A 27,650-nucleotide genomic window follows, 5' to 3' on the forward strand; every position below is an offset into this window, starting at 1 on the left:
TAATTTTACGTACAGCAATTATATTTTTATAAACCCCAGAAAAATATTTAACGTTGAGAATGGAAACAGTGAGTACTCTTTCTTAATTCTGGTAAAGCACAATTATTTGTTTCACTCTAGACAGAAGTCACTATATCCCAGTGCAACTGCCTGTTGGGAAGGAAAGGTTGATTTTTTTTTTTAAAGTGCCAATTCCTGCCTAGGAGACAAAAGAACCCAAAATCTATTTGGCTTGGCTGAAAATATCAAGAATTCTAATACCATCAATACCAAATTGGTCTGAATGTCAAGGCTAGAATCCTAATGCTGGATAAGAAGCAAAAGCAGCAGAATTAAAGCAATCACTAGAAATAAACTTATCCAAGTACTCTTGTTTAGCTCAATAATTCCAGTAAAACATCTTGCTTGCTCTTCGAAGATTAGATTATTGCACAGCATCATTTTCTTAAGTGATTCATGATCAAAATGTAGTTTCTTAGGTATCAATAACTAAATGTGTTTGTCAGTTTTGAAGTCTGAAAACCAAGAAACCAGTTTAATATACCCTAAAATGTGCCCAGATTTCAGATCCAAAGCGGGGAATATTCATAAGTAATCTCCTTTCAAACAAAAGTTGAAAATCTGGTAGGTTGAAACCATCCTCAATGTACTGTAGCTTCAGTTTGGCTAAGAATTTCAAAAGGATTTTGCCTGCCACAAAAATAATTATCATTAATACGGTGTATTGGAGTCCGTTTTGAACTGCACCTTAATCTTGATTCATTTTGATTTTATTCCAAAGAATTTCACAAATATTGATTTTCCTAATTAGGAATTGAATAATTTGATTCACTGAGGCAGAAAAAAGGCTCAAAAATCCAATTTAATCAGTCAAATTTATTACAGAGATTGACCAGCAATTAACAAAACATAATTTTAATACAAAATAAAACATAAAGAAATGAGAAAAGACGAAATATATACATAAAATAAAAGATACCCATGCAAACCTTAAAATTTTAAAATAAGGGTAAACTAAAATAAGGTATCAATGATAAAATTACATTTACTTAAACATTCCAAATCGAATTAGGAATATAGTAAAATATTAATATGTTAAGAAAAAATATATAAACTAACAATCTGCCAACAAATTTTAATAACGGCAACTGAACTGCCACAGGATCAATAAGATTTGTTTGGTTAATTTAAAAACCCCAACTATTATAAATCTAAATTGAGAAGCCTGACCTCAGATAGTGAGGCAGTTGATTAATAATTATGATAGTGATTGAAACAAAATGACTTTCAGTGTGAATGCCTATGCCTCATCCTTGTAATTATCTGTCATTTCTTTATGTGTTTTAATTGCTGTAGTGAAAAAAAACCTGGCAACATTACAGGATTACAAATGGTGAAGAAATATTCATTTGTACTTCTAAAATCAGTCAGTAGAAGGAGAATAAAAGTTTGCTGACTAGTAGGGGAAATATAAAAGCATGGGAAATATAGTCTCCATGTCACCTGTGCCATAAGGACAAGCTTTTTCACATATGGGGATTCAGTAAATCTCACTTTGAGTCACTGTGGACTCCAATAAGGAGACTCATCAATATCTCCTAATACATTATGTGAAGACATAGAGACCTATTGGAGTCCCTTGAGTTATATACACAAACACATAGAATGCATATTTAAAACTGAAATAGAGTTAAAACTCTATTTCATTTGGAAGTGTATATTTTCATAGAAAATGTATTGAAAGCATCAATTGTTCTCCTATTTTTCACATTTATAGATAGAAGGCCCAGTTCATTTTAGAAAAAGTCATAGCTTCTTTAAGGTGCTGCAGAGGGATACTAGTCCCAAAGTCCTTTATCCCCTGCAGCTTCTTGCTGGGGTTTCAATCTCATAGCCGTAATGCCAAATTGTATGCAATATCACACATCATAGGCATGACATTTTCATGTTAACTTATTCCTAGTTGTATCAATTCTTTTCTCTTGAGCTAAAGGAAGCCTCTGGAGTATCTCTTTTCTTAAAACCTCTTAAGCCCCTCTTAAATCCAGCATGCTGTCATAAATTCTCATGAATGCCAGAATAATATGTTCTATGGTAGTGAATATGCCTCTACTAAGTAAGAAAATTTAAAAGAAAAAGTATATTAGTTTAGTTTCACTCAAAATCCTTCAATATCCCGAAATTCTTCTTTAAAAATTGCATCTGAGATTTTCCACCCAAAAAAACCTCAATTTCTTTCCTTCTCTTGATTTGCATTCAACGTTTAATGGCTCGTAAAGGGGGGGATTTATTAGTTCTGAAGTTCATAATGAAAGATATTACATCCGTGTCTTTGGTATCCACATCCAGATAGAAGGTGAACTTCTGGAGCAGAATGCTGAAGAACAAGAAGAGTTCCATCCGAGCCAGGGCCTCCCCTGGACAGGACCTCTTCCCTGCATTATCAAAGAAGAAAACAAAACTTATTTGGGAAGTAAACCTGCTGGAATTATGTCTGATTAAAAAAAAATTAAGCATATGAATTTGTAAGATATCCAATCTGTTTAAGAGGCATATACCTGCTGAGAATGCCATGAAAGCATCTCTTTTCCTGAACTGGCCCTTTTCGTCCAAAAAATGATCTGGATTGAACTTCTCTGGAGTTTCCCACTGGAGAGGGTCAAAATGTACAGAAGGGAGGACTGGCACAACAGCCATGTACTAAAGGAAGAGGAAGAAACAGATGACATTAATTGGCACTATTTTATCCAGAGAAGAGTCTTCAGTTCTCACTTGCCTTAAAAAAAATAGGTCAGTGGAGAGCCTTCTGTAAAGATGGAGGTAAATGAGAGACATTTGGTTTAATATTCAAAATGCCTTGAATATGAAGGATCTCTGGATACATATCAGTCATCTTTTTTTTTGTCTTCCCCAGAATATCTTGACCAATAATTATATCACCACACCTTGGGAATGCTATAACCGTGGAATGTTATGTCACAAGTGGTTGCCCGTGGAAAGGTCTCAAGGCTGTCTACCCAGCACCGTTGAACCTCATGGATCACAGCATTTGTGAAAGGCATCTTCAAACGGTCTTCCATGCTTGGGATATGATTTGTACCCACCACCTCAGCAATCTCCTGTTGCACTTTAGCTAGAATGAGAAAAAAAATATTGAGACAAGATTGACAGCCATTTACTATTGGATGCTGAGCACCTGCAGTCAGCTACCACTTGGATAGAAGCATGCTTTTCAAAGCACATACAGACAAGACACTTCTAAACAGGAAAATGACCTGCCTTCTCCTCCTCTTCCTCCTCCACCTTGCCCCCCCCCCAAGAGACAATTTCAATTCTCCTAATTTAAAAAGATATGATAGATGTTGTTTATAGTATATGCGCCTATGTGCCTTCCAAATATGGCTAGAGCCAGTAAACATAAAGCATTCCATATGGCGTTCTGAATATTAGAGTTTCCACTCCCAAAAATGCAGTTGATAAATTTAAATTAATTTAAACTAATTAAGAGGAGGGGGAAGAGTGATGTTGTTAAACGATGCAATCCAGGGGTGGGTTCCAGCTGCTGCTACCGCTAGTTTGCTCAGGGATGCGCCACATGCGCGAGCATATGCAGTGCAACAAAAATTGCTCTGCACATGCACAGAAGGCAAAAACAAGAACCAGTTGTTCTACACCGCCGCCGTGAGAACCAATTTGGAGACATGGTAGTCCTGGGTTGCTGCCAGTTCCAGCGACCCAGGCCAAGTTATTACTGGTTTGGCCGAACCAGGCCAAACTGCTGGGAACCCACCTCTGATGCAATCTCTTCTCCCTGTTCATAATAATAACACTTAGAATTATATACCACTTCATAGTGCTTTACAGTCCTCTCTAAGCAGTTTACAGAGTCAGTATATTGTCCCCAATAATCTGGGTCCTCATTTTACCAGCCTTGGAAGGATTGAGCCAGTGTGATTCGAACTGTCAAACCTTTGGCAGCTTGCGGTCAACAGAAGTAGCTTGCAGTACTTCATTCTAACCATAGCGCCACTGTGAGTCTTGATCCAAAGATTATAAATTATCTATAATTATCTATTAGCAGTTGCCAAATGTCATTTTCTGGATTTTGGTGTAGGATTCATTAGTTCCTAGGGTATACTAGCTAGGCTCTAGCTAGTAAGGCACACAGACACAGATACTGTAATCCCATAAAGTTAGTATTAAATTAATGCAGTTGGCAGTTTTGCTGAATCTCCATTCAGGAGAAGAGGAAGGGGAAAACATATTAGTTAGACTGGGTAATTTAAAACAACAACAATAAAAACATTCAGAAAAAAGACAATGGCAAATCATTTCCATAATGGTTTCAAGCAATTTGCATAAAAGCAACTGTAATGTGTGGAACTTTACTCAACAATATTTTGAGGATTGATCATGGAATGCAATAGGAGGCCTGAAACCTTTCTAATTTTGTGTTCATTTCTGTACCTTGAATGTGTGGCAATTTGGCCACAACCAATAGGCTGGAGACCAAAACATTGCTTGTGCTTACTGTCCCAGCAAAAAACATTTCAAGCACAAAACGTACAAGCTTTTCCGGAGTGTAGATAATCTTGGATGAGTTCTGCTCCTGAAGAAAAAAAGGGGGGAAGGGAATAGGGAAGAATAAAGAACTTTACCTGGAACTGAAGTGTAGTCTTTCATACAGACATATATTCATGACGATCAATTTGGCTTCTGCCAATGTAAGGACTATTCTGAACACTATTGAATATTTACAATATCGTAATGAGAAACAGGCAGCTTTAATATTTTTAGATGCAGAGAAGGCCTTTGACAATTTAAATTGGGCGTTTATGTTTAAAGTTTTGAAAGATATGGACTTTTGGGAGAATTTTATTCAAGGGGTTAAAGCAGTTTATATGTCACAGCAGGGAAAAATTATTATTAATGGTGATCTAACCAATTCATGTGAAATTCAAAAGGGTACTTCCTTGTTTATTTTGGTATTGGAAGTTTTGGATAGAGATATTAAGCAAGATGACAGGTATAAATATCAAGAAGAAAATTTATAAATTGAGGGCATTTGCTGATGATTTGGTTATATTTTTGCAAGTCCCCAAAATAATATACAATAATTGATAAGGAAATTAAATGAGTTTTAGTAAACAAACAAACAGAAAACAATGTTTATTAGGAATATAACCTCTCAGGGTGATGATATATTGACTAAAATGTCTGGTTTTAGGGTTGAGAAGAAATTGAAATATTTGGAGATTATATTGACAAACACAAATGCAAAACTGTTTCAAAATAACTATGTGCCTCTCTGGAATGATATCAAAAAAGACTTATTAAGATGGAGTAAATTGCATTTATCTTTATTGGATATAATTTCTATAATTAAGACAAATGTTTTACCAAAGATTTTTATTTCAGATGTTACCAATACTTGCAATTGATGTTCCATTTAAACCAAAGCAGATGGATATTTCTAAGTTTATGTGGCAAGGAAAAAACCTAGAATTAGATATAAACTATTTCAAGATGCTAAGGAAAGAGGGAGTTTGGGTTTACCAGATTTGAAATTGTATTTCGGTGTTTGTTGTTTGGCCTGGCTAAAATATTGGGTGAACCTCCAGAATAAGAGGCTACTTGATCTAGAAGATCACGAATTAAGATTTGGATGGCATGGTTATTTATAATATGACAAGCTTAAAGTAAATGTTGATTTTAATAATTACTTTGTTAGGCGTGCCATTCTATGAGTTTGGAATAAATATAAAGCAAGGTTTTCTATGAAAATGCTTCTTTGCAGTGGTGAAATTCAATTTCTTTTACTACATGTTTTGTGGGCATGGCTTGGTGTGGGTGGCAAAATCTCCATTCCTACCCCACTCTAGTGGATGGATACTGCAAAATCTTCATTCCCCACTCTGGGGCCAGCCAGAGGGGATATTTGCCGGTTCTCCAAACTTTTCAAAATTTCCGCTACTGGGTCTCCAGATCCTGTCAGAACCTGCTGAATTTCACCTCTATTTCTTTGGCTGTCCCACCAGGGAGGTTTTTTTTAGAAAAGAAATAATGGCAAAGTCAGACTGGTGGACATGGTCAGATAATATCTATGTTTTGGTGTCCTATCCACACATCTAAGGAAGAGTTAGAATCAGAAGGACATGTCTGCCATTGGTTTACTTACTTACAATTGAAAGAAAGATTTGAATCATATAAAAAGAGTTATGGGTTTGACTTTGTCAGAAATGAATTGGAAAGCCTATTGTGTGGTAGTGATGAACATATTATTGCTAAAGTCTATAAATTGTTATTGAATTTGAATTTGGAAAATGAGTATATAAACCATTGCATGATTCAGTGGGCAAGGAATTTTGGATATAATGTAGTGCTTGAACAATGGGAGAATATGTGGAGAAATGTTTAAAATTTACACAAAATTATAATCTTTTTTTAAAAAATCTGTAAGATGTGTTGCTGGTATTAACACCAGACAAGCTGTCAAGAATGTATAAAGGTAATGAATGTTGGAAATGCAAATGTAAAGAAGAAACTTTTTATTATTTATGGTGGACATGTGACAAGATGGAATAGGATTCACATCTTAAGACAGAAGATTCTCAAAGTGAATATAAAGATAAAACCAGAAACTTTTCTTTTGGGTATAATGGAAAAAGAGTTGGAAAAACACTGGATCTTTGATGTTATATACTGTATGTTGACGGCAGCAAGACCAGTGTATGCAAAAAACCAAAAGGACACTTTGATTCCCAAAATGGACAAATGGCTGCAAACGTTGATGGAGTTAACAGAAAATGACTAAACTAACTGCTTTGATTGAAGAAAATATACAATTACTTTTGTTTCTACTCGAAAACCACTTCTGGACTTTGTGCTTGAGGTGGAAGAAAAAGAAAATTTGATTTGGGGCTTTACCAATTAGATAGGTTTGCTAGTATAGAAACTGCTAGTTTATACTATTATGTAAAAGTAAAAAGTTGAGGTTTGATGTTACTATCTTATTCTACTGCATCAAAGAGAATTGGAAATCATTGCCTTTTCTCCCTCTTCTCTACATCTTTCCCTTCCTTATTTTTCCTATTATTTTCTTTTGTATTTTTGTACTTTATATTATAAATTAATAAAATTGTAAAAAAAAAAGAAGTATAGCAGCTCCTGAAGTTTAATCTAATGTATCTTCCAATTAAAGGAAATTTTATTAATTCAAAATGTTTTTAGAGTGTACTAGATAACTTGTGCCCCTGAGTCACTATTGGATGATTTAAAAAAGCAGTAGGAACAATAGTGACTTCCAACTTCCCCAGAGAATTTCCTTGTGGAAAATTGGCAGGGAGCATCAAAGTCTTTGTGTATAACAGGTGCCATCCAGATTAGGAAAGATATGAGCTTGGGGAGTATGTGTTGGGAAGATACATGAGGTGCATGAGTGACACCATGCAGGTCAATTAGGGGGCATTTAGGGATTGAAAGGGTGCATGGAAGTCATGTGAGAAGTGTCATGCAAGTTGAGGAGGGCATCCAGGAAGGGTGGCACTGGTTGGGAAGGGTGCCCGGGGTTGCTTGGGAAGGAACAAAAGATGCCATGTGGGTCAGTGATAATGTACAGGAGGGCACAATGGGGTTGGAAAGGGTATATGAGGGTCAGGAAGAGGTGTGCAAGGAAGTGAGGTGATTTGAAAAGAGTGCCTGGAAATGTTTAGGGAGTGTGCAAGTGGGACCATATGGTTCAGGAAAGGTGTGCAGGAGGCAGCATGAGTCAGGGAGGATGCATGAGGGTGTGTCTGTCTGGGTCAAGGAAGCTACATTGGAAAGCAATGTGGATCTGAAAACATCTTGTCCATATAATGTGGTGGCCCTTCAACTAAATATTTACTCTAAGGCATGGCCAGATTATAACAATGCATATTCTGTTTTTGACCGAGGTTATAATGTATAATTAAGCTAAAGAATTTCTGAAGTGTATGCTTGGAAAACAGAATTAAATCTGATCACAGAAGCTTGGCTGTTTCATTTGAGAAACTAATCAAACTTGCTTATAAAGTACAGGAAATTGTGCTTGATCATCTTCATATGATCTATTATGAATCTAAAGAAATGTCATGTAAAGAATGAATTAGAATGGAGAACAACATTCAATATACGTTCATGTTTTTTAAACCTTATTTTTAAGGAAGTGTCCTGTTACTTTGATTTCACATAAAGAATACCAAATATAGATTTCTCATGCTCAGCTTATCCGAAGAATAAATATATTTATTTTTAGCAACAACTACTATAGGCAGAAGAAAGAAAAATATATGCCAAGTGCTAGTGATGTGGGAGTTGTTGAAGAGCAAAGAGAATGGAGAATACATAATTTTATGCTAGTTCATATTAGATGAACTAGTTTTATGTTAGATGCATATCATATATATGGTTTCATTAACTCTTTGGAACCTGACAGTTTATCAGAGCTGCCACCCTGTGCTTCCCACCACCTTTTATAGCTACATTGGTAATTAGGATAGGTCACACCACGCACATGCGTACACCTATCACCTTGTGACCCAGAGCGAAACCACCCGGCAATTAATCATGGATTGTTAGCATGAATTTCTTCAGTTTGTGTAGGTGAGACAGTGAGTCTTGGCAGCTGGCCCAGTCTTCTCACCTGAATGGCAGCTCCAGGCCTCTGAGCTGGCCAGAGCTGACATGTGCCCCCCCTACCATGGAGACATCATCTGGGGAGCTACGAATTACATTTAGTTAGGAGTTGGAGGGCCCCTTTCCCCTGGTTTTGTGGGATGTCTGCGGTGGAATCTCGCTACCAGGTGGGGTGCCCTAAAGTCCTTGCTATGAACCCAAGATGCCTCCGACAAGGGATAATCTTTCCAAAAAATAAGGTATTGTAACCGTCCCCTGTGCCACCTGGAATGTAGTATATCTTGCACTATATAGTGCTGTTCTCCATCTACAGTAACAGGGGCTGGCTGGTTTCATTTACCCTTCGGAACCTGACAGTTTGTCAGAACTGCCACCCTGTGCTTCGCGCCACCTTTTATAGCTACATTGGTAATTAGGATAGGTCACACCCCACAAGTGCACACACCCATCACCTTGTGACCCAGAGCGAAACCAGCCGGCAATTAATCATTAATTGTTAGCATGAATTTCTTCAGTTTGTATAGGTGGGAGCGGTGAGTCTTGGCAGCTGGCCCAGTCTTCTCCCCCCTGAATGGCAGCTCCAGGCCTCTGAGCTGGCCGGAGCTGACACACATATGTATATACACACAGAGATATACATACCTTATCTAATTTGATAAGGAAACAGTCAATAAAGTCACGGGGTTCCTGAATATCCAGTGTTTTCTGGTGAAGTACCACTTTTTTATGGATAAAGTCACAGAGTTTTTCAATATCAGCAAAAGTCTTTGTGTGTTGCCCAGGAAAATATTCCATTATTTTTGGAAAACTATTGTATACCTGTAGCAAAGTTCAGGTTAAATAGCATATATTTTTAGACGATTATGGTGGCATCTTAATACTCCAAACATTCAGAGATTAATTTTTACAATGAAATTGCTAATTGCCAAGGCTCTCATAGGTCAAAAAGGCAGAAACTGGATTTTACAAAAATATCTGTAATGGTACTCTCAAGTAGAGAATCTGCGAAACTGTAATAGGAATTTATAATTACAACAAGCTGATAATACGGCATTGCCTAGGTATTTATAGATGTCGAAGCGTTTGTCTGACAGGGAGCCATTGAGAGGGGCCTTTCTTCCCCCTACTCCCATGCCCATCATCCCTGCCCCCTCCCTTCTCCCTCCCATGTGCTCCTCTTTCCCACCCTGTGTATGATTCTGGCACTTTGCCCCAAATTCAGTGGTCCACTGGAGGGCAAACGTCGTGGCTGTCTTTCCAGAGGAAGTTGCAAAGGAAATGACATCACAAACAATTGCTGCTCTAGGATGCCACCCTTGCTCTCCTTGGAGGCCTAGGGTCTTCCTTCTCCCTCCCATGAAATCACAAACATTTGCTGCTCTAGGATGCCGTACTTGCTCTTCTTAGTGGGCCAGGCATTCCAGAGCTATGCTGGAACACACACACAGGCACACACAAACACCCCCCTCCCAGAAGTGTCTCCCCTCCCCATTATTTGTTTCCAGAGGGTAAGTCATCTGTGTACGAATTTTGGTTGAAATTGGCCGAGGCACTCCAGAGTTATGCTGGAACATATATACATATATACATACATACATACATACACACACACACACACACATACATACATACAATAAAAAAGAAAGGGAAATATAAAATAGTACATTAATTAAAGCAGAATTTCATTGAAAAGGTTTCCCCCATATCTCTTCTCACATGGCCTGAGTTCCATTTGTGAGATAATCTGTCAATTGATTTACCCACCATTTTCCTATCCTACCCACAATCTCTCACATTAATGGATAATAGTGTAACTACTCATAATCTTTGAAATTGAGACAAGAGTGTGTGATTATTAACACAAAGATAACAGCTGGAAAGAAATTGGGGGGGGAGAGAGGTCAATAATTTTATAAAACAATTACTGTTGGCAACCTTATTTGGTATGTGTCATGCCCCTGTCGGAGTCTGAATCTGCAGGGGAAGATGAGCTGGAACAAGAGCCAACAGAGGTTGAGAGGAAAGCTCTGTTGGCCTTGGAGAAAACTGGGGAGGGGCAGAATCAGTCCAGGCAAGGTTTTTCAGGATTAGAAAGGCAGACAGGGAGGAGCAGGAGAGACAGAGCTCAGACGAAGAGCAAGGACCAGCTCCTCCTGATCCTAGAGCACGGAGAGAAGAAAGAAGGTGAGACTAACGCAGACTGAGCTGGCTACGAGAGGGGAGAGTTTCCGGCCTCCCTTCACAAGGCACACCTGGGGACTGAGATGTAAGGAGGTGCCAGTGGGAGCAGCATTTGTTGAGAACAAGCATTGAATCTGTGGAGCCTTGTGTGTACTGCTGACGCCTGGAGATTACTGTGCTATAGCTTGTGGAGCTTGACCAGTTTGCCTGCTAACGTTTTGCTTTGGTTACTGTTTGGCTAACCTGGTTTACTGGATTTCTTGCTTTGGTTACTGTTTTGCTAGACTGCTGGCCCTGATTACTATTTGGATAGCCTGGCTTATTGGACTACTTGCAGCCAGAGGCTACTGAAGGTGCATGTGAGAGATTTGCTCCAGGACTTGTAGTAAACGTGGGGACGTTTGTGGGCAAAGTTGGAGCAATAAAGGGGAGTTACACCTGTTCTCTGGCTATGTGGCTTTTGTGCCACATCCTGGGTCATTACAAGTATGTATGTACCATGTATGTACATTTTTAAAATGCATAATATACATTATTTTTTGTTTGTATGTAATACTGCTATGTATCACAAAGGTAGAATGAAGAGAATAACAGTGAAACATTAGGAGGCAATCACTCCAGTGAAATTTCATGTTTGGACTCCCTGTCAAGTTAATAAATAAGTAACTACTAGGGGGGAAAGTAGGCTAGAACCCAAAGGAGCTATGGCTGTAATGATCAGGGAAGAAAATAGTCCATAGGAAATAAGTCTAGCTATGAGAGGTGAACTGTGAATCAACTGATATTTGGATATCTCAGACTCTCTGGATGTCTAGATCTATATTTAGCTTTTCCAGATCTGCAGCTCATCACATCTAGTTTTCATATTTTTACTTCAACATTTACATCCCTGTTAGTAAAAATTAGGCTCCAAGATAGGAGGTGCAAAGTAGATGAATAACATACCATTCCTGTGAAATTACTGCAGAGTTTTAAGAGAGATTCCACAGTCTTTTGGTTCTCCACAAATGTTTGATCTTTGTAATCAAATCGATTGCCGAAGACGACTGCGCAGATTACATTAGAAACAGCACTTGTACATATTCTTTTTGGTTCAAAAGGCTGCCCTGCAAGACAGGTCATAAGTATTTATGAGTGGGATCAGAAAATACATCACTTTCTTTCCACAAATCTCATTACAAACCTAGAATTTTAAAAAAACACATTATCTAAATCATCCATGATCTTTCTAGAATGATGCGGTCCAGATGGGAAAATACTCTGGAATCAATTAAACATATGTTAAAATATATGAAAATCTATATAATCCTAAAACTCTTGTGTCTGTAACTTCAGCAGGATGAAATGGTGTATGATAGGCAAAATGCTTTCATCTGAGATACCTTAAATGGGCTAATCTAGAGTGCCAGAACCCATTACTCCTGTGGCAATAAAACGTAGGAAAGTTCTTGCCATTTCAGCAATGCTGTACTGCCACTGACTCTGTGCTGCTGCGGTCACATGATCCTCATTTACAACATTTCCTGATACTTTCTCGCAGGTCAATGGGGAAGCCTGGGAAGCTTGCAGGCAGAAAGTTAATGGGGATCATGTGATCATAGCTAATGGTGGGAGTGGAGCATTGGGAAGCTTGTAGGGAAGGTCGCTAGTTGCTACAGTAAGTCTACCACACCTACACAATCTCTGCCAAAGAATGACCCAACAGCTAACAGGGTTGTCTGGCATGGTACCTTGGTACTCAACTGCTTTGGAACTCATCAAATTTGGTACTCAACATATTTTGATGTGGAAATTTTGTCCTGGTACTTATCATTTGTTTGGTACTCAACACACAAGCTACAACTTGTCAGTTTCAGTTTGCCTTGTGACTCACTACATTATTCCTTATGGGAAACATTGCTCATTTTTGGTACTCATCATGCCTCCTGTAATTAATTAACAATGAATACCAATGTACCACTGTATTTATTAAATATATGAAAGCCTGCATTACATTTCCACCATCTTATTGCTGAATACTGCTATCTATATTTTTTCCTCATCACCTTGGGGTCCTCACTCTGCATTTTTCTGCTCATAGCTGGTTTCTTTTGATTTACTTTGTTCCTTTTCTGTGACCAATTCAATTCTTCATTACCTCTTTGAATTTTTTGCCTCTCTTTCCAATTTTAACTGAGCTTTTCTTCTTTCCATACCTCTCTCCATATAATCTAGCCAGCACTTTTAAAAAAACAGTCCCACCCTCTTTGTTTCTATTTCTTTTCCTATCTCCTTCCCTATAGTCCACATAAGATGATTTTCAAAGATAATAGAACACCCTGAGTGAATTTTATTTGTGGTTTTTTTAATTTTAAGTCTATGTTGCCTAACAATCATCCCTCATTCCCTCATGCAGCATATTCTTAGCCATGTTTTCCTTATCTATCTCATTTGGCCATAAAGTGTATTGCTGCCTGTTGAATTTACCTGATAGGTAATTTAGCATGATATTAAAACCTGATTAAAACTAATCCATGGTTAAACATCTGTAAGTACACCATGAAATGACTTCCTAATATTTCTGATCTCTCAGTTGCTGCAGCCACACTAAAATTTCACTACTCCTTGATATCCTTGTAATTTTATGAACCCAAAACCTGACAGTGGGTAGGTTTAGGTTTTATTCAATTATAGACCGCCCCATCTCCCCGCAGGGACTCGGGCCAGTGAAAACTATAGGAAACAGCTTGAAGATTTTATATATTCCTCATGTGTATTTTTGTCTGTGCTCTTGGACACCAGTGTGAAAACAACACCATAGGATCTTATTGCTACCTATCTTTCTTTTTCTTATTTTGTGCACTTAAATGTAAAAGTGTGGCGGCGCAGTGGTTAGAATGCAGTACTTCAGGCTACTTCTGCTTACTGCCAGCTGCCAGCAGTTCAAGTCTCCCCAGCTCAAGATTGAGTCAGCCTTCTATCCTTCCGAAGTTGATAAAATGAGGAGCCAGATTGTTGGGGGGAATGTGCTGACACTGTAAAACACTTAGAGAGGGCTGTAAAGCACTGTGAAGTGGCATATAAGTCTAAGTGCTATTGCTATTGCTATTTGAGTTTCAACTCAGAGTCTAATTTTCCTGTAACCTTGCACAATACAAAACCCCCTCTCAGCTTCTTTTTTACAAATGAAATTATTATTCTTCAGGACAACTGCTTTGGAAGACCTTGCATGCTGCCCACTTCTTCCACTAGACAAAGGGCTTCCTCCTGCACTCTTTCGGACATCTGTTTCTTCCCCATCCCAAAATTTCTCAAGGTAGATAGCATGAAGTGTCTCATCTCCTTCCAGATTCTCTCATCAGCAGTGGCCAGACCTGAAACCAAAGACATAGGGAAAACAGCATGATTGTCAGTTTTCAGCTTTTGAGAAGTAGCATGTTTCAATATAAATAATGGTTACAAGCCCTTTCCTCCTTCAGATCTTTGTCTTGCCAATAGTTGTGATAGGTCACTGCATTGCAATAAATTACAGATCACAAAATCTTCTCTCCCTACTTTCAATAAAGCACAAATGGCAGCTTGAAATACTAATTAGCGAATGCAGCTCTTCCACTAATTTATTTATTTATCCATTTTCAATTTATTTAGCTACCTGTCTCAAAAATTTATTCTGGACAATCTTAAAGATAAAGATAACACAATTGCAATAATAATTACAAAATTTAAAAATACATAGTAGCAGAGAAAAGTACATTTTTCTTAGCCATTATCAAAACCACAACACAAGTTCTGCAATGGTGATATAGACAAAAAGACCTGTATATTGAACATAGAGATTGTTATTTACTGTCCATGCAAGGAACATAGAGACTGTTCTTTACTGTCCCTGTCTTCTTCAGGAAGCAGAAGAAGAAATAGATACACTTCAACATGTGACTGTTTTTGTGCAGTTCTAGACATTCATTGGCTAAGAGAATATATTTTCTTCTGAAGGTATATTAAATTAATTTTCAACAATAGCTCAGACAGTATCAGCTAAAAAACTTTTATTTGAAAAAGTATGTGTGGGTCTTATTTCCTTTTTCCTCCAAAATAAGCACTAGGCCTTATTTTCAGGGAGGTCTTATTATTTTTGAGGTGCAGGAGGTGGTGAGTGTGGTCACTTCATGGCTGCTGCTGTGCTGCAATATTTTCAGGGAAGGCTTATTTTTAGGGGAGGGCTTATTTTAGCACATGCGCTCAAAAGCCCAATTGGGTTTATTATCCGGCAGGTCTTATTTTCAGGGGAAAGGGTTTTTAAAAAATCATCTTTCAAGTAAAACTTTCTAGACCTTAATAGCATAATTTAAAATGCACATATTAGCTTTCAAAGAAAAAGAAGAGCAAATAAGGAAGTGCAAGAATACCAACCATGGTTATGGAATATTCGCTCAATGGTGGGCACAATCTTACGTCCACTAAATTCTTCTGCATGATCTATCAAAGCATCTTTTACCATCTTATGTCCACAGAGCACAACCACAGGTTTTGATCCAATCCAGATGGTAAAGATAGGACCATACTGTCCAATAAGCTAAAGGTAGAATTAAATGAAAGTCTAGTTAATTAGCTGATGACCCATGTTGGAGTGAAATTATTTCCAAGCATGTTTGAAATACATTTTAAATTATTGCAGAAAAACCTTCAAAATGTTCAAGAAGTGTTTCAAAAATTCTTAACATCCACAAATATGATTAGATTCTAGAACATTGCAGGTGTCCACTAGCTTGTGGGATATGGCTAGTAGTATGGGTTTTATATAAAATGTAATTGTTTTTAAAATAATAACAGAAAAAGCAAAAGAAACAAATCATAAAATTACATATATTATCAATAATACATAACAAGTGTTTTAAAACTAAGTGAAAACAACAGCATGACTTTTATGTTCAGTGATGAATTAAATGTCCTAGTTCACACACAATAGCATATGCTGTAAATGATAAAACAGAGGTTTGGTTGCATTTGTGATATATAAGAAAAAAGTACCAAAACTCCCTGGTACTATTTTTATCAACATCAAGGAATTTTACAAGTAGCATAAATATAATAGTCCAATCTATTCTTTCTTCAATTTATTATATAGATCTATGTGAAATCTACAACTAACCAACACCATAAAGGGTACTCGACATCAATAACTATGGGCCCAACCACAAGGAAAATGGAAGATTCAACATAAAATGTATGAAAAATAAAAGCTCAAGAGAAATGAGTTAAAGAATGAAATGAAATACTCACACACATACATACTGTGTGTTTGGGATGAAGACCAAGACTAAGATGAATGGAACCCATTAGAATTAAGATGATCTGATCTTATAGAGTTGAGAATAAAAGCACTTATGTTTAAATGAAATGGCAGTACCATATGTTAGAAAGTGTAAATTGGTGTTAGATTAGATCAGCGGTGTATTCAGCCGTTTGCACCAGTTCGCTAGAACTGGTTGTTAACTGTTGGCTCAGTTCGCCAACCTGGCTGAAGCCTTGTCCCATTTGGACCTCTCCTAGACTGTTACAGGCCAAAATGGAGTTTTTGTGGGCCAGATCGGGTTTTCTGAGGCCCTGGTTGGGCTTCCAGAGGCTTCCCCTGGCCTATTACAGGCCAAAATGGAGCCTCCATGGGCCAGATTCACTTATTCCTCCCCACCCCATTTCCCATGGCTTTACTGTACTTACTTTTCAAATAGCTGTAGAAGAGGCTGACCCACATGGCTGAGAAGCCAAAGTCTGGAGATCTTCAAAAAGTAAGTAATTGATGGGAAATGGGGTGGGAGGAGTAAGTGGAATCTGGGATGCCAGCAAAGCAGGCCCAGTCTGTGGAGATCCGGCAAGGCAGGATAGGGAGGAAGCAATTGTAGGGACCCTAGGGGAGCATGAGGTGTCTCAGTGGATTGAGGGAGGCCTTGGATGGCCTCTACTAGGCTCCACATGCTGTTCCCCAGCCTGAGATACCTCATGTGTATTTAATGACCTGTGCATTCGATTAACAAATGCATTGACAAAAGCACAGAGTGATCATGTTCATTTAATGTGATTCAATCAAACGAATCCCCTGGTTACAAATGTAATTTGCAGGCTCTATTACATTTGTAACTGGAGGATTACCTGCATAATGAAAGTGAGGAGGGTCTCAAGGAAGTCCTATCTTAGCACCACACAGATCCTGTATGACGCCCACCCCAGCCACCCAGTCACATGACCAGCCAGCCACACCTACCCAGCTGGTCGTTAGGGCAGAGAACCGGTTAAATTATTTGAATCCCATCACTGGATTAGATGATATACATAGGAGATAGGATGTAGGAGACACAGATAGAGATGATAGAGACAGATAGATAGATAGAAAGACACAGGCAGAAAGCCATTAAAGCATGGATCTTGGGAAAATTCAGTCTGGAAGAAACAGAAAGAAGTGAAAGTAAAACAACTGTTAAGAAGAAGATGTACATTTCTTATATAAAATCCTGAAATGAAACAAAAGCAAAAATGCTTTGTTTCAGTTTCTGGTATCATTATACCTTCTTTCACTCTTCAAGTTAGGAAGCTGAATTAAACTTTCCAAGTGACCAAACTTTGCCTGTTACAGCTTTCTATTTCGATCAAATTTCAGTAACCTCAAAGAAAACCCATAAACTATCCATTGTCTTAACAATTCATCGCCTTTCAACTTTAAGTATTATGCTTTGCTATTTTGTAGCTCCCCATAATATTTATATTCATTGGCTCCACCTTAAATCATATTTTATTCCAATTCCATTTTAAATTGTATTTTATCAAATTTCATTTTAAATTGCTTTTATCAAATTTTAGTAATAATTTTTTTCTGAAACTTTGCACTTTGATATGGCCCAAGGGCTAATCAATAAAGACTCAATGTCAATGTATATTCATTGGTGGTCTTCAAGAAACTAGATTAACATTAGATTGCAGCAAAGAATTTCTGCATGTTTTTGTTGCCATCTAGTGATTATCCAGATTTTTGTAACCCATATAAAATAGTCTTAGTGTTTTGTTAGCTAGAACAGAAGGTATGTCTTCATTTCAATAAACTGGGATTAAACAGGATGGCTAGAGGAGGAAGATATGTCATTGAGTTTGATGCTCATTCAAATGAAACAAATTTGAGACATTTAATTTTCTAAAACTCTTATTACTGTTACTTGTTATCCGTTTTACCAAACATAATGCTTTTATCAGGTTGCTACAAAATAATTTCTATGCTAAACTACATGCTGAATACACACACACACACACACACACACACACATATGACACTGAACAACAACACCTCCAACTACTAAAACTAGAGAAAGGAAGTAATATAGATAGACTTCAAAGCAATCATACCTTTTTATATGATTCATACAGAGGTAGTACCTCTTGCTGAAAGAGGTTCCCCAGAATAGGCCATGGAGCAGGTCCGGGAGGCAGATGCACTTTTTTCTTATACATTTGGAAAGATGAGAAAAGGGTGAAGAGTACACACAGAAGAAGCAGAACTCCTGTCCATGTCAGCTCCATTCTTATCTGAATTCCTCTTGAAAAATCCAAGAAGCTGTTTAAATGAGACAAGGTTGAAAGGAGGAGGCCTGAACTCCCAATCATATCTAAAGTCCATATTCTCTCTAACCTTTCACACACCTCCTTGTTCACTCTCTGCTTAATTTGTCCTTTCACCTCAAGGAGAGTTACTTATCAACATTCTTAACTTTTCTGTGTAGACAGAAATATGTTCTTGTTTCTGTATTTTGCTGGGGGAAGAAGGTATTGGTTGGGTTGAAAACTGAGATATCTGCCTTTTATGTAGGTGAGGAGTCTTTCAGGAAAAAAATGGAAACCGCCTGTGTATAGGAAAATTTTAATTAAAAAAAACATATGTAGTTATTTTGATTGTGGCATTTAGAAATAAAAGTTCAGTCACAAGTCAATTTAAACCCCATTATTATTGAGAGGGGAAATGCCTAAGAGATTGGTAGTGGGTAATTCAAACATCTCTGATAAAACAAGTGGCAATACCAGTATTTAGATTCATAGGCTCTGTAATATTGAATTTGAAATTCAAATTTGGGGGGTGGGGAACATGGGCCACATAGTTTTACTATTTCCAAGGCATAAAACCTAATTACATGAATAGGGTAGTGAGACTCACTTGTCAGCTTGTGACTATCCCTGAAATGTCCCACTCAAGGTTACCAAAGTTCTCTTTCCAAGTGGAAGGGTAAGGAGTTTCAACAAAATCTACTTCTTTGTCTTATTTAAGTGTATCTGTGATCTTGGAATGGTCCAAATCAATGAAAATTCCTTTACATTAGTTCATTCTAAACAAACCCTCTTCTTTGAAAAGTACATATTGTTTCTAGAAGATCCTTAAGACATAAACCCTCTGGTAACAGCCTCTTCAGTACCAGGGGAAGGATAAACAGGAAAACTGGGTCAATAAATGAGAAAGCAGCAGCCATCCAGGGCTACACCCAGTGGTGTATTAAGCATTAAGCACACTATGCACATACTTAGAGCATCAGGCCCAAGGGGGCACCACAAAGTTAAGAAAGAAAGAAAAACCCAATGAAGATGTGTACAGTATGTACAAAGGAAGGGCACCAAGATTTGTCAGTGCTTAGGGCACCAATGAGCCTTAATCTGCCACTGACTACACTCTTTTGAAGAGCCCAAAGTCACATCTACCTCATTCACATTCACTGTTTGGGAATTGTCCAGGTTTGAGTGTTTGTTTTTGCAACCAAGGAACCCAGTATCTCTGCAAATAACCAATTTCGCCACAGTAGCACAATCTTTAAATTCATCCGAAGGACAGCAATAGCACAATTAAGACAGGGCTGCTTTTAAAAAAATGCTTTGAAACTTCAGTTGGTTTCACAATAATAGAAGAACTTTCCAGGAATTCTCAAACTGCTCTGTTATTGAAACTGGTGAGCAAAAAGAAATTCAGCACAGAATTTGCTGTTCAGCACCACAAGAGATTCTAAATCAATGAGGTAAAGGTCTTTTCATTAATTACTTTCATTCTTTCCACTTTATGTGAACACTTCCAGAAAGAGTAAGATAGAAATAAGAAGAAAGAGATTTCAGCATTTATAGGTTGCTATTAATATGGTTCTTTAATAAGTATCACCTTTCCTTTTGGGTTGGGGTTTTGAGCATGAGTTTTTGATAAATTCAGAAACTGCTTCTCTTCCTATCGCCTTCATGCAGTATTCCAACAAACTTTGGAAACCTCTTCAAACTTTACACGTGCTTGAAACTGGACAGGCTTTGGAAATGATCCTGGATAGGTTTTGCAAGTGGTAGCAATGTGGCAGATTAGAAAATTCAAGAGGGAACTAGGTTACAACAGTGGTAGTAACAACAACAACAACAACAACAACAACAACAGTAGCAATAACAAAAATAGGGATTCATTTGTTCTAACCCAATAAATCTTTTGGACTCAACAGCATCCATATCTACCATTTGGGTTATCTAGAAATTACCCAGTTACATTGCCCAAGTAAGAACAGTACGTTACTAACAAGCTTGAACTACTCCATGATAAAAAAAAACCTGGCAAAAAAAAGGAAGGGGAAAATGTTGACAGAAAGCTTCCAGAGAGCTGGAAGAGAGAACAGCACCCAACTCACCTCGCGAAGGAGCTGTATTAAAGCCTGTTCACAATATTTACTCTGGAGAACGCCCTTTGGAGAGTAGCAGGATTTAACTTCTGAGCAAGCGTGTCTTGAAATTGTCACTTTGAGATAAAAGTCTTGCTCAAGGATACCCTTGAAAAGATAATATGACTATTTAGACCAATATGCATCAACCAGAACTAAATCTTAACCTGAGCATTTTAACCTCCTGCTTTACTATGCAAATTAGGTTTTCTAATCCAGAGATGGCACATCCCACCAAATAGGATAGGTACAAAGTATAGTGGAACCTAATTTTACTCCGAGTATGGTTCACATACAGTAAGTATAAAGTTATATTGAAGCTTTACATATAGCTTCAGCATAGAGGAGAAACACCGAAAAACCTCAAAAGAGCTGGAAAAGAGCCGGAAAAGCTGAAGGAGAGTGAGAGGAAGGGGGTGAGAGGCTCCGGAGGCATTGGAAGCATTGGAGGCACCGGAGAGATCCTTGAAACATCGAAGAACTTGAGGGAGAGAAACAGGAAACATCTGATAGGTGAGAAGGACTGGGAGGTGGACGGAGACTGCTGGAAGAGACAAGGGGAGATGGCTGCGACGATGGCTGAATGGAGGAAGTTGCAGCCAGAGAACCCCCTGGGATATTTTGTCATCTTGTTATTCCTGGCTGTTTGTCTCTGGCTACTCCCTCTCCCCCCCCTCCCGGGCCCCTGCTGGCTCGAGCAGACTAACATTGAGAGCCAAGCAGCTGGGCCAAGAATCCCCCCCCCTTCCATCGGGGGGGCTACATCCACCATGGAACAGATGAATGGAACTATCATCTATCCTTTACCACCATTTACCATTTACCATCTTCGCCTTTCCCCCCACCATCTGGGACATCTAATCATGGCTTGCTCTCCCCCCCCTTTCTCTCCAAGTTCTGAGTACCACCTGGACATTGAAAAAAAATCTTCTGCCCTCCATTGAGACTCTAGCCCACTGGTTTTCAACTATTAACTTTTATATCATCTGCACCCCTACCTTATCGGGATGGTCAACAACCTACCAATTTACTCAAGGACAGACCTGTTTCGCCTGCGGGAGGCCCCTCTCTCGCAGGTATGGCCCTTGGCTCTCTCAAGGGCCAGCCTTGATGACGGGTTCGTGAACCCCGAGAGGTGGAAGAAGAGGAAGCTGAGGGGCTTTTTAGTAAAATGTTTTATACTGTTTTTAGGGGGTCCCAGGGTGGGGGGGAGGGTTAATCAGACCGGGAGGACGGCCAGAGCCGGACAGACGGGTGAGTCCAGGAAGGACGGGGATGCGGTGGAGGGGGGGAATATAAAGGTCACGATAGCAGAGGGTTGTCCTATTACAACGGTCGCGGGGAGGAGGGGATGCGAGGACAGGATAAGATCCCAAGGTCGGTTGGGAGACCGTGGCTGCTGGTTACGCCCGGTCGCTTGTACCAACCCCTGCAGCCTAGGTGGACAGGTGCTACAGAGCCAGGGCCTGCGGCTGATGCTTTGCAACGCAAGGTCTGTCATCAACAAGGCCCCCCTCATTAATGAGTTGATCTCAGAGGGGGAGCTAGACCTTGCAGGGATAACGGAGACCTGGTTGGGCCACGAAGGTGGTTTACCCCTCGTGGAAATGTGCCCACCGGGTTTTCGAGCATTCCATCAGCCTCGGGCCCTGGGTAAGGGTGGTGGGGTGGCGGTGGTTATGCGGGAATGTTTAGAGCCGAGGGAGTTCACTGTTCCTCAGATACCCGGGTGTGAGTCCCTTGGTGTGAGTTGGGGCCCAGGGAGGCAGTGGGGCTTGCTGATTGTATACTTGGCTCCTCGCTATGCATCAGCAGCCCTGCCCGAGCTCCTCGAGCTAATCTCAGCGACGGCAGTTGAGACTCCCAGACTTCTGGTCATGGGGGACTTCAACTTGCCGTCAACGGGAGCGGCTTCCGAGGTGGCTCGGGAGTTCATGGCTTCCATGACGGCCATGGACCTGACCCAATTAGTGCAGGGCCCCACTCACGAAGGGGGCCACACACTGGACCTCATTTTTGTATCTGAACAGTGGACGAGTGATCTGGGAATAGGGGATTTAGTTATCACGCCCCTGTCATGGTCAGACCACTCATCCCTCCGGCTGGACTTCCCTGGCGCTATCCCCCACCGCGAGGAGGCGGAACCAGACTCTATAAACTGGTACCGCCCCAGGCACCTGATGGAATCTGATAGATTCCTGACGGAGCTTGGGCCAATACCTGTAGCCTTGTCCCGCTCCCGTTCCGAGGACCTAGTGACTGCCTGGAATAGGGCGACGACTGGGGCCTTGGACCGGGTTGCGCCGTTGCGACCTCTCCTGCGGCATCGACCCACCCGGGCTCCTTGGTTCACTGAGGAGCTCAGGGTGATGAAGCGCCACAGGAGACGTCTAGAGAGCAGGTGGAGATCCTCGCGCTCCGAATCTGACCGAACACAGGTAAGAGCCTATTTGCGGACTTACCTTGTGGCAATAAGAGCGGCCAAACGTAGACATTGTGCTGCTCTTATTGCGTCCGCGGATAACCGCCCTGCCGCCCTGTTTAGGGTGACTCGCTCCCTCTTATCGCAGGGGGCGCGGGAGACACCCTTACAGGGTAGAGCAGAGGAGTTTGGGGAATATCTTCAGGACAAAATCGATCAGATCCGGAGCGGGTGGACCTCCGTCAGTGGACCAGACGAGCCGCCAACAGCGAGTCTTGAGGGACCATTCTGGGAGGAGTTTGACTCTGTTGCCCCCGAGGATTTGGACAGGCTGCGTGGACGGCTGCGACCCACCACTTGTTTAACGGACCCGTGCCCCTCCTGGCTGGTACTGGCAGCCTGGGAGGTGACACGAGGCTGGCTCCTGGGCCTGGTGAGCGCCTCACTGAGTGAGGGATACTTACCAACCGCCTTGAAAGAGGCGGTGGTGAGACCCTTGCTCAAGAGGCCTGCGCTCGACCCAATGGAGCTAGCTAACTATCGTCCAGTCTCCAACCTCCCCTTTCTGGCGAAGGTTGTCGAGAATGTGGTGGCGCAGCAGCTCCCGCGACACCTGGACGAATCCGACTATCTAGACCCACGCCAGTCCGGCTTCCGACCCGGGCACAGCACTGAGACAGCCTTGGTCGCGTTGGTCGATGATCTCTGGAGGGCCAGAGATAGGGGTTGCTCCTCTATCCTGGTCCTATTAGACCTCTCGGCGGCTTTTGATACCATCGACCATGGTATCCTATTGCGCCGGTTGGAGGGGATGGGAGTCGGAGGCACCGTTTTGCGGTGGTTCGGCTCCTACCTCTCCGACCGGAAGCAATGTGTGTTGACAGGGGGGCAGAGATCGTCCCTGAGGCCACTCACTTGTGGGGTGCCACAGGGGTCGGTCCTCTCGCCTCTCCTGTTCAACGCATATGTGAAGCCGCTGGGTGAGATCATCCGTGGTTTTGGGGTTGAGTACCATCTTTACGCTGATGATACTCAGCTGTATATTTCAACCCCAAACCACCCCAACGAGGCTGTCGAAGTGATGTCCCGGTGTTTGGAAGCCGTCGGGGTCTGGATGGGGGACAACAGACTTAAACTCAACCCCTCCAAGACCGAGTGGCTGTGGTTACCGGCGCCTCGGTTCAGCCAGCTGACTCCATCGCTGGCCATAGGGGGCGAACAATTGTCCCCTGTGGAGCGGGCGCGCAATTTGGGCGTCCTCCTTGATGCCCGGCTGTCAATGGAGGACCATGTGGCAGCCGTGGCAAGGGGGGCGTTCCACCAGGTTCGCCTGGTGCGCCAATTGCGCCCCCTACTGGACCGGAGTGCCCTGCGCACGGTCACTCATGCGCTGGTGACGTCTCGCCTGGACTACTGCAATGCTCTCTACATGGGGCTTCCCTTGGGACGCGTCCGGAGACTGCAGCTAGTTCAGAACGCAGCCGCGCGGGTTATTATGGGAAGTACACGTTACTCCCACGTAACACCTCTCCTGCGCGAGCTGCACTGGCTACCTGTGGCCTTTCGGGTGCGTTTCAAGGTATTGATCACCATCTTTAAAGCGCTCCATGGCAGTGGACCTAGTTACCTGCAGGATCGCATCCTACCACACACGTCCCTGCGACCTATCCGCTCACACAGAGAGGGGCTCCTCCTGGTGCCGTCTGCTAGTCAATGCCAGCGGGCGACACCTAGGAGTAGATCCTTCTCTGTGATGGGCCCAACCCTCTGGAATGACCTCCCCCCTGACATTCGAACTACCACCGACCTCCGTTCCTTCCGGCAAAAGTTAAAGACTCACCTATTTCAATCAGCTGGCCTGGCACTTTCTTAGTTCTACCTCCCGGGGATTTATTCATTTTAATTGGGTTTGGGGTTTTAAAAAGTTTTTAATACACTATATACTATATTTAATATTTATTATTCTATGTACAGTCTTGCAACCTCCTCCACCTACGTATTTAATTATTTAACTGTTTTGTATGTATTTTATAACGTATTTTAGTGACTGTACACCGCCCCGAGTCCCTTTCGGGAGAGGGGGCGGTCTATAAATATGAATAATAAATAAATAAAATAAAAATAAAATGTTTACTGAAAATTTCTTTGACAAATCCAGGATGTATTTCAAACTTTCACACACACAAAAAAACCCTTCAGGAACTAATTAACTAGGTTTTTATTTATTTTTTTCATCTTACTGGGAAGCTTGGGTTTATCTTTAACATCTGAGTTAGATCAAAATTACTAGTTCTTAGCATGATGTGGCTTCCACTTTTCCTTCAATCCTTGAGACCTGGGAAAAATGAAGGATTGGACTGTATCCTACAAGTGGCCCAGCATAACCAATGGGAAGGGAGGCAAGGTGTCTAAAAAAAATCTAAGGATGATGAGTATCTTAAAAACATTTTTGAAACAAAAATGATTTGGCTTTTACTCATTATTTATTTAAATTTATTATAACTACCCATTTTCATTGACCCTGGGGGGAGGGGCTTGCAAACAATAAAAACAGTTGAAAGCATATCACCCCTCAGGCAGCCTAAACCAAAATAAACAAACCACAACAAATCACACTAAACTAGAAGCCCCACAAACACAACAACCCCAATCTGAGACCAACGTTTCAGAGGATGTTATACATATTTCGGGGGGATGGATAAAATGGCAGCTTCCCAGGTCCCGTAAAATGACAATATTTAATAGAAAAGACCTTGAGCATGCTCATTCTGCCAGAATGCATTTGTCGGGGAAGAAACAGCCTGTAAATATTGTTTAGGTTATAAAAATATTGAACAGATAGACATTGTGTCATACCTCCAGCCACCCAGGAGATTAGCATCAGAATCTTTTACCATGTTCGTTAAATATTCAGGCATTCCAGAGCTGCATCAGGTTTTGCTTGCTAGGATTGCAAAGCCTTTGTTAATGGGATGCTGTCAAATTTCAGCAGCAGTTAAAAGGGTTCTTAAAAAAAAAACCCAAAAAGAATTTATTTATACATTTTTCTTTAACATATATAAGTATTTAATAGACAATGTATTGTCTGGGTCATTTTACATATACATAATAATAGTAGTAATAATATTCTTTACTTGTACATAATAGTATTCTTCCAACTTCTAATTTCCAAAAAGTGTTCTTAATTAGACCGGAACAGAGACTAAAAGCAGAATCGTTAAGCGCAGCAAATCCGAAATGTGCTTTCAACTCAGCCAGCCAAGCATAATAGCAAATATCTGGAGGAAAACCACCAATTCTTGCTCTCCTTTGTAAACCACGTGCTCTGGTATCACAATTTAAAAAAAAAAAATTAAGGAGGAGGGATTTCACTTAACAGTGATTGCTGACAGATTGTTGCCATTTCAGTTTTAGGTTTGAGGGAATTACGGTGCTGCCACCTGCTGGACCTCTCTATATTACCACAGAATCAATCTTCGCATCAAGGCAGGCAGTCAAGCGGTTTCCAGTCCCTCACAATATCTGGGGGTTAACCAGGAGTAGGTCAAAGGTCATGGGGTTTCCAAATGCTGGTTTAAAAACAGGGTTTCAATTTTATTTTTTGTTTTAGTTTTATGTGCAATTTTTAATGATAACTGTTAGTTGTATTTATTGACGCTTTTAATGTTAATTTCTTTCTATGCCATTACTGGAAATTTAAATAAATATCATTTGGCCATTCACAATGGTTTGTGAAGAGAAGGGAGACAACCAAATAAGCCTCTACAAAGCTTTTTGGAGGAAGGGTGGGGTTAAGGGAAAAGAGAAAAATAATTCTTAGACTCAATTCTTAGGCTTGGGCTTAGGATACTAAAAATCTAATATAACCAACTTTAAATCTGGTAAAATGGTAAAGATATGGTAAAATCTTTCTCCATATTCCATTTTCCTAGTTATATAAGCAGCCTCTTACTTCAACTGCCTCCCAGCTTCTGAGTTCATGCAATCCATTACTTTGTCCTTTGCAACACACACACACACACACACACACACACACACACACACAAAATATACACACATATAATGTTGCAACCTACAACTGTAGTTGCCCCTCTTGGCAAAAACTCCTGACTACATGAACAGATGGGTAAAATTTATTTTTCTTCTATGTGGAGCAGAAGACTGCAGGGGCTATGACAATAATATTATGAACATAACACTTTCTGCGTATTCCTGTTGAGTGTCTGGAGAAAACACGGAATGGTTACAGCGATAACAATCTCTTCCCAGTATTTTAAGGTTGACAGGATAGTCCAGATCAATATTTTGGAGGACAGATTACCCAAAGAAATATGATGTGGAAACAGACAGGCATTCATCATTGCTAGATAAACCACAAAAAGAAAGAAGTTTAGCTATCTAAGCTATGGTTTAGAGGAGATGGTTGAGATTTGACATACCCAAAATCAAGAGAGTAGCCGGCATAAACAGCAATCTAATTATCATCTTCAATTTAGTATAACGTGCTAGCAAGGCCTTCTTGGTACTTCCTTACTCTTCTATGCTCATAGCAACAGAGTGTATGCCAGCCCAACAGAAATCTCGTCATACAATCCTTGCCCTTTCTTTTCAAATATTTGATAGGAGAATTGAAGCAAAGATTATAGTCCATCCACATGGGCATTGTATCCCTGCCTTATTCATCCCTTCCCAGTCCTGTTTCC

General features: G+C 40.4%; 1 protein-coding gene across 5 annotated transcripts; it reads right to left on the bottom strand.

Moving 5' to 3' along the window:
• Window positions 1-852: 852 nt before the first annotated feature.
• On the bottom strand, window positions 853-27,650 carry LOC309398691 (cytochrome P450 2C5-like). Of its 5 annotated transcripts, none has more exons than XM_081965813.1 (12): window positions 27,387-27,650; window positions 25,804-25,891; window positions 20,496-20,633; window positions 18,205-18,412; window positions 15,226-15,388; window positions 14,040-14,189; window positions 11,782-11,942; window positions 9,298-9,474; window positions 4,468-4,609; window positions 2,946-3,133; window positions 2,559-2,700; window positions 853-2,435 (listed from the first exon to the last, which is right to left on the bottom strand). In XM_081965813.1, exons 4-12 carry the CDS (start codon window positions 18,376-18,378, stop codon window positions 2,257-2,259), a joined length of 1,476 nt encoding a protein of 491 aa, XP_081821939.1. In that variant the 5' UTR covers window positions 18,379-18,412; window positions 20,496-20,633; window positions 25,804-25,891; window positions 27,387-27,650; the 3' UTR covers window positions 853-2,256. The 5 variants fall into 5 exon arrangements, with proteins under 5 accessions (XP_081821939.1, XP_081821937.1, XP_081821940.1 ...); XM_081965811.1 differs by having other exon boundaries at window positions 25,804-25,953; XM_081965814.1 differs by lacking the exon at window positions 27,387-27,650 and adding an exon at window positions 26,082-26,213.

This window comes from Natrix helvetica (genome assembly GCF_964273705.1).
Source record: "Natrix helvetica genome assembly, chromosome: 1".
Lineage (NCBI taxonomy): Eukaryota > Metazoa > Chordata > Lepidosauria > Squamata > Natricidae > Natrix > Natrix helvetica.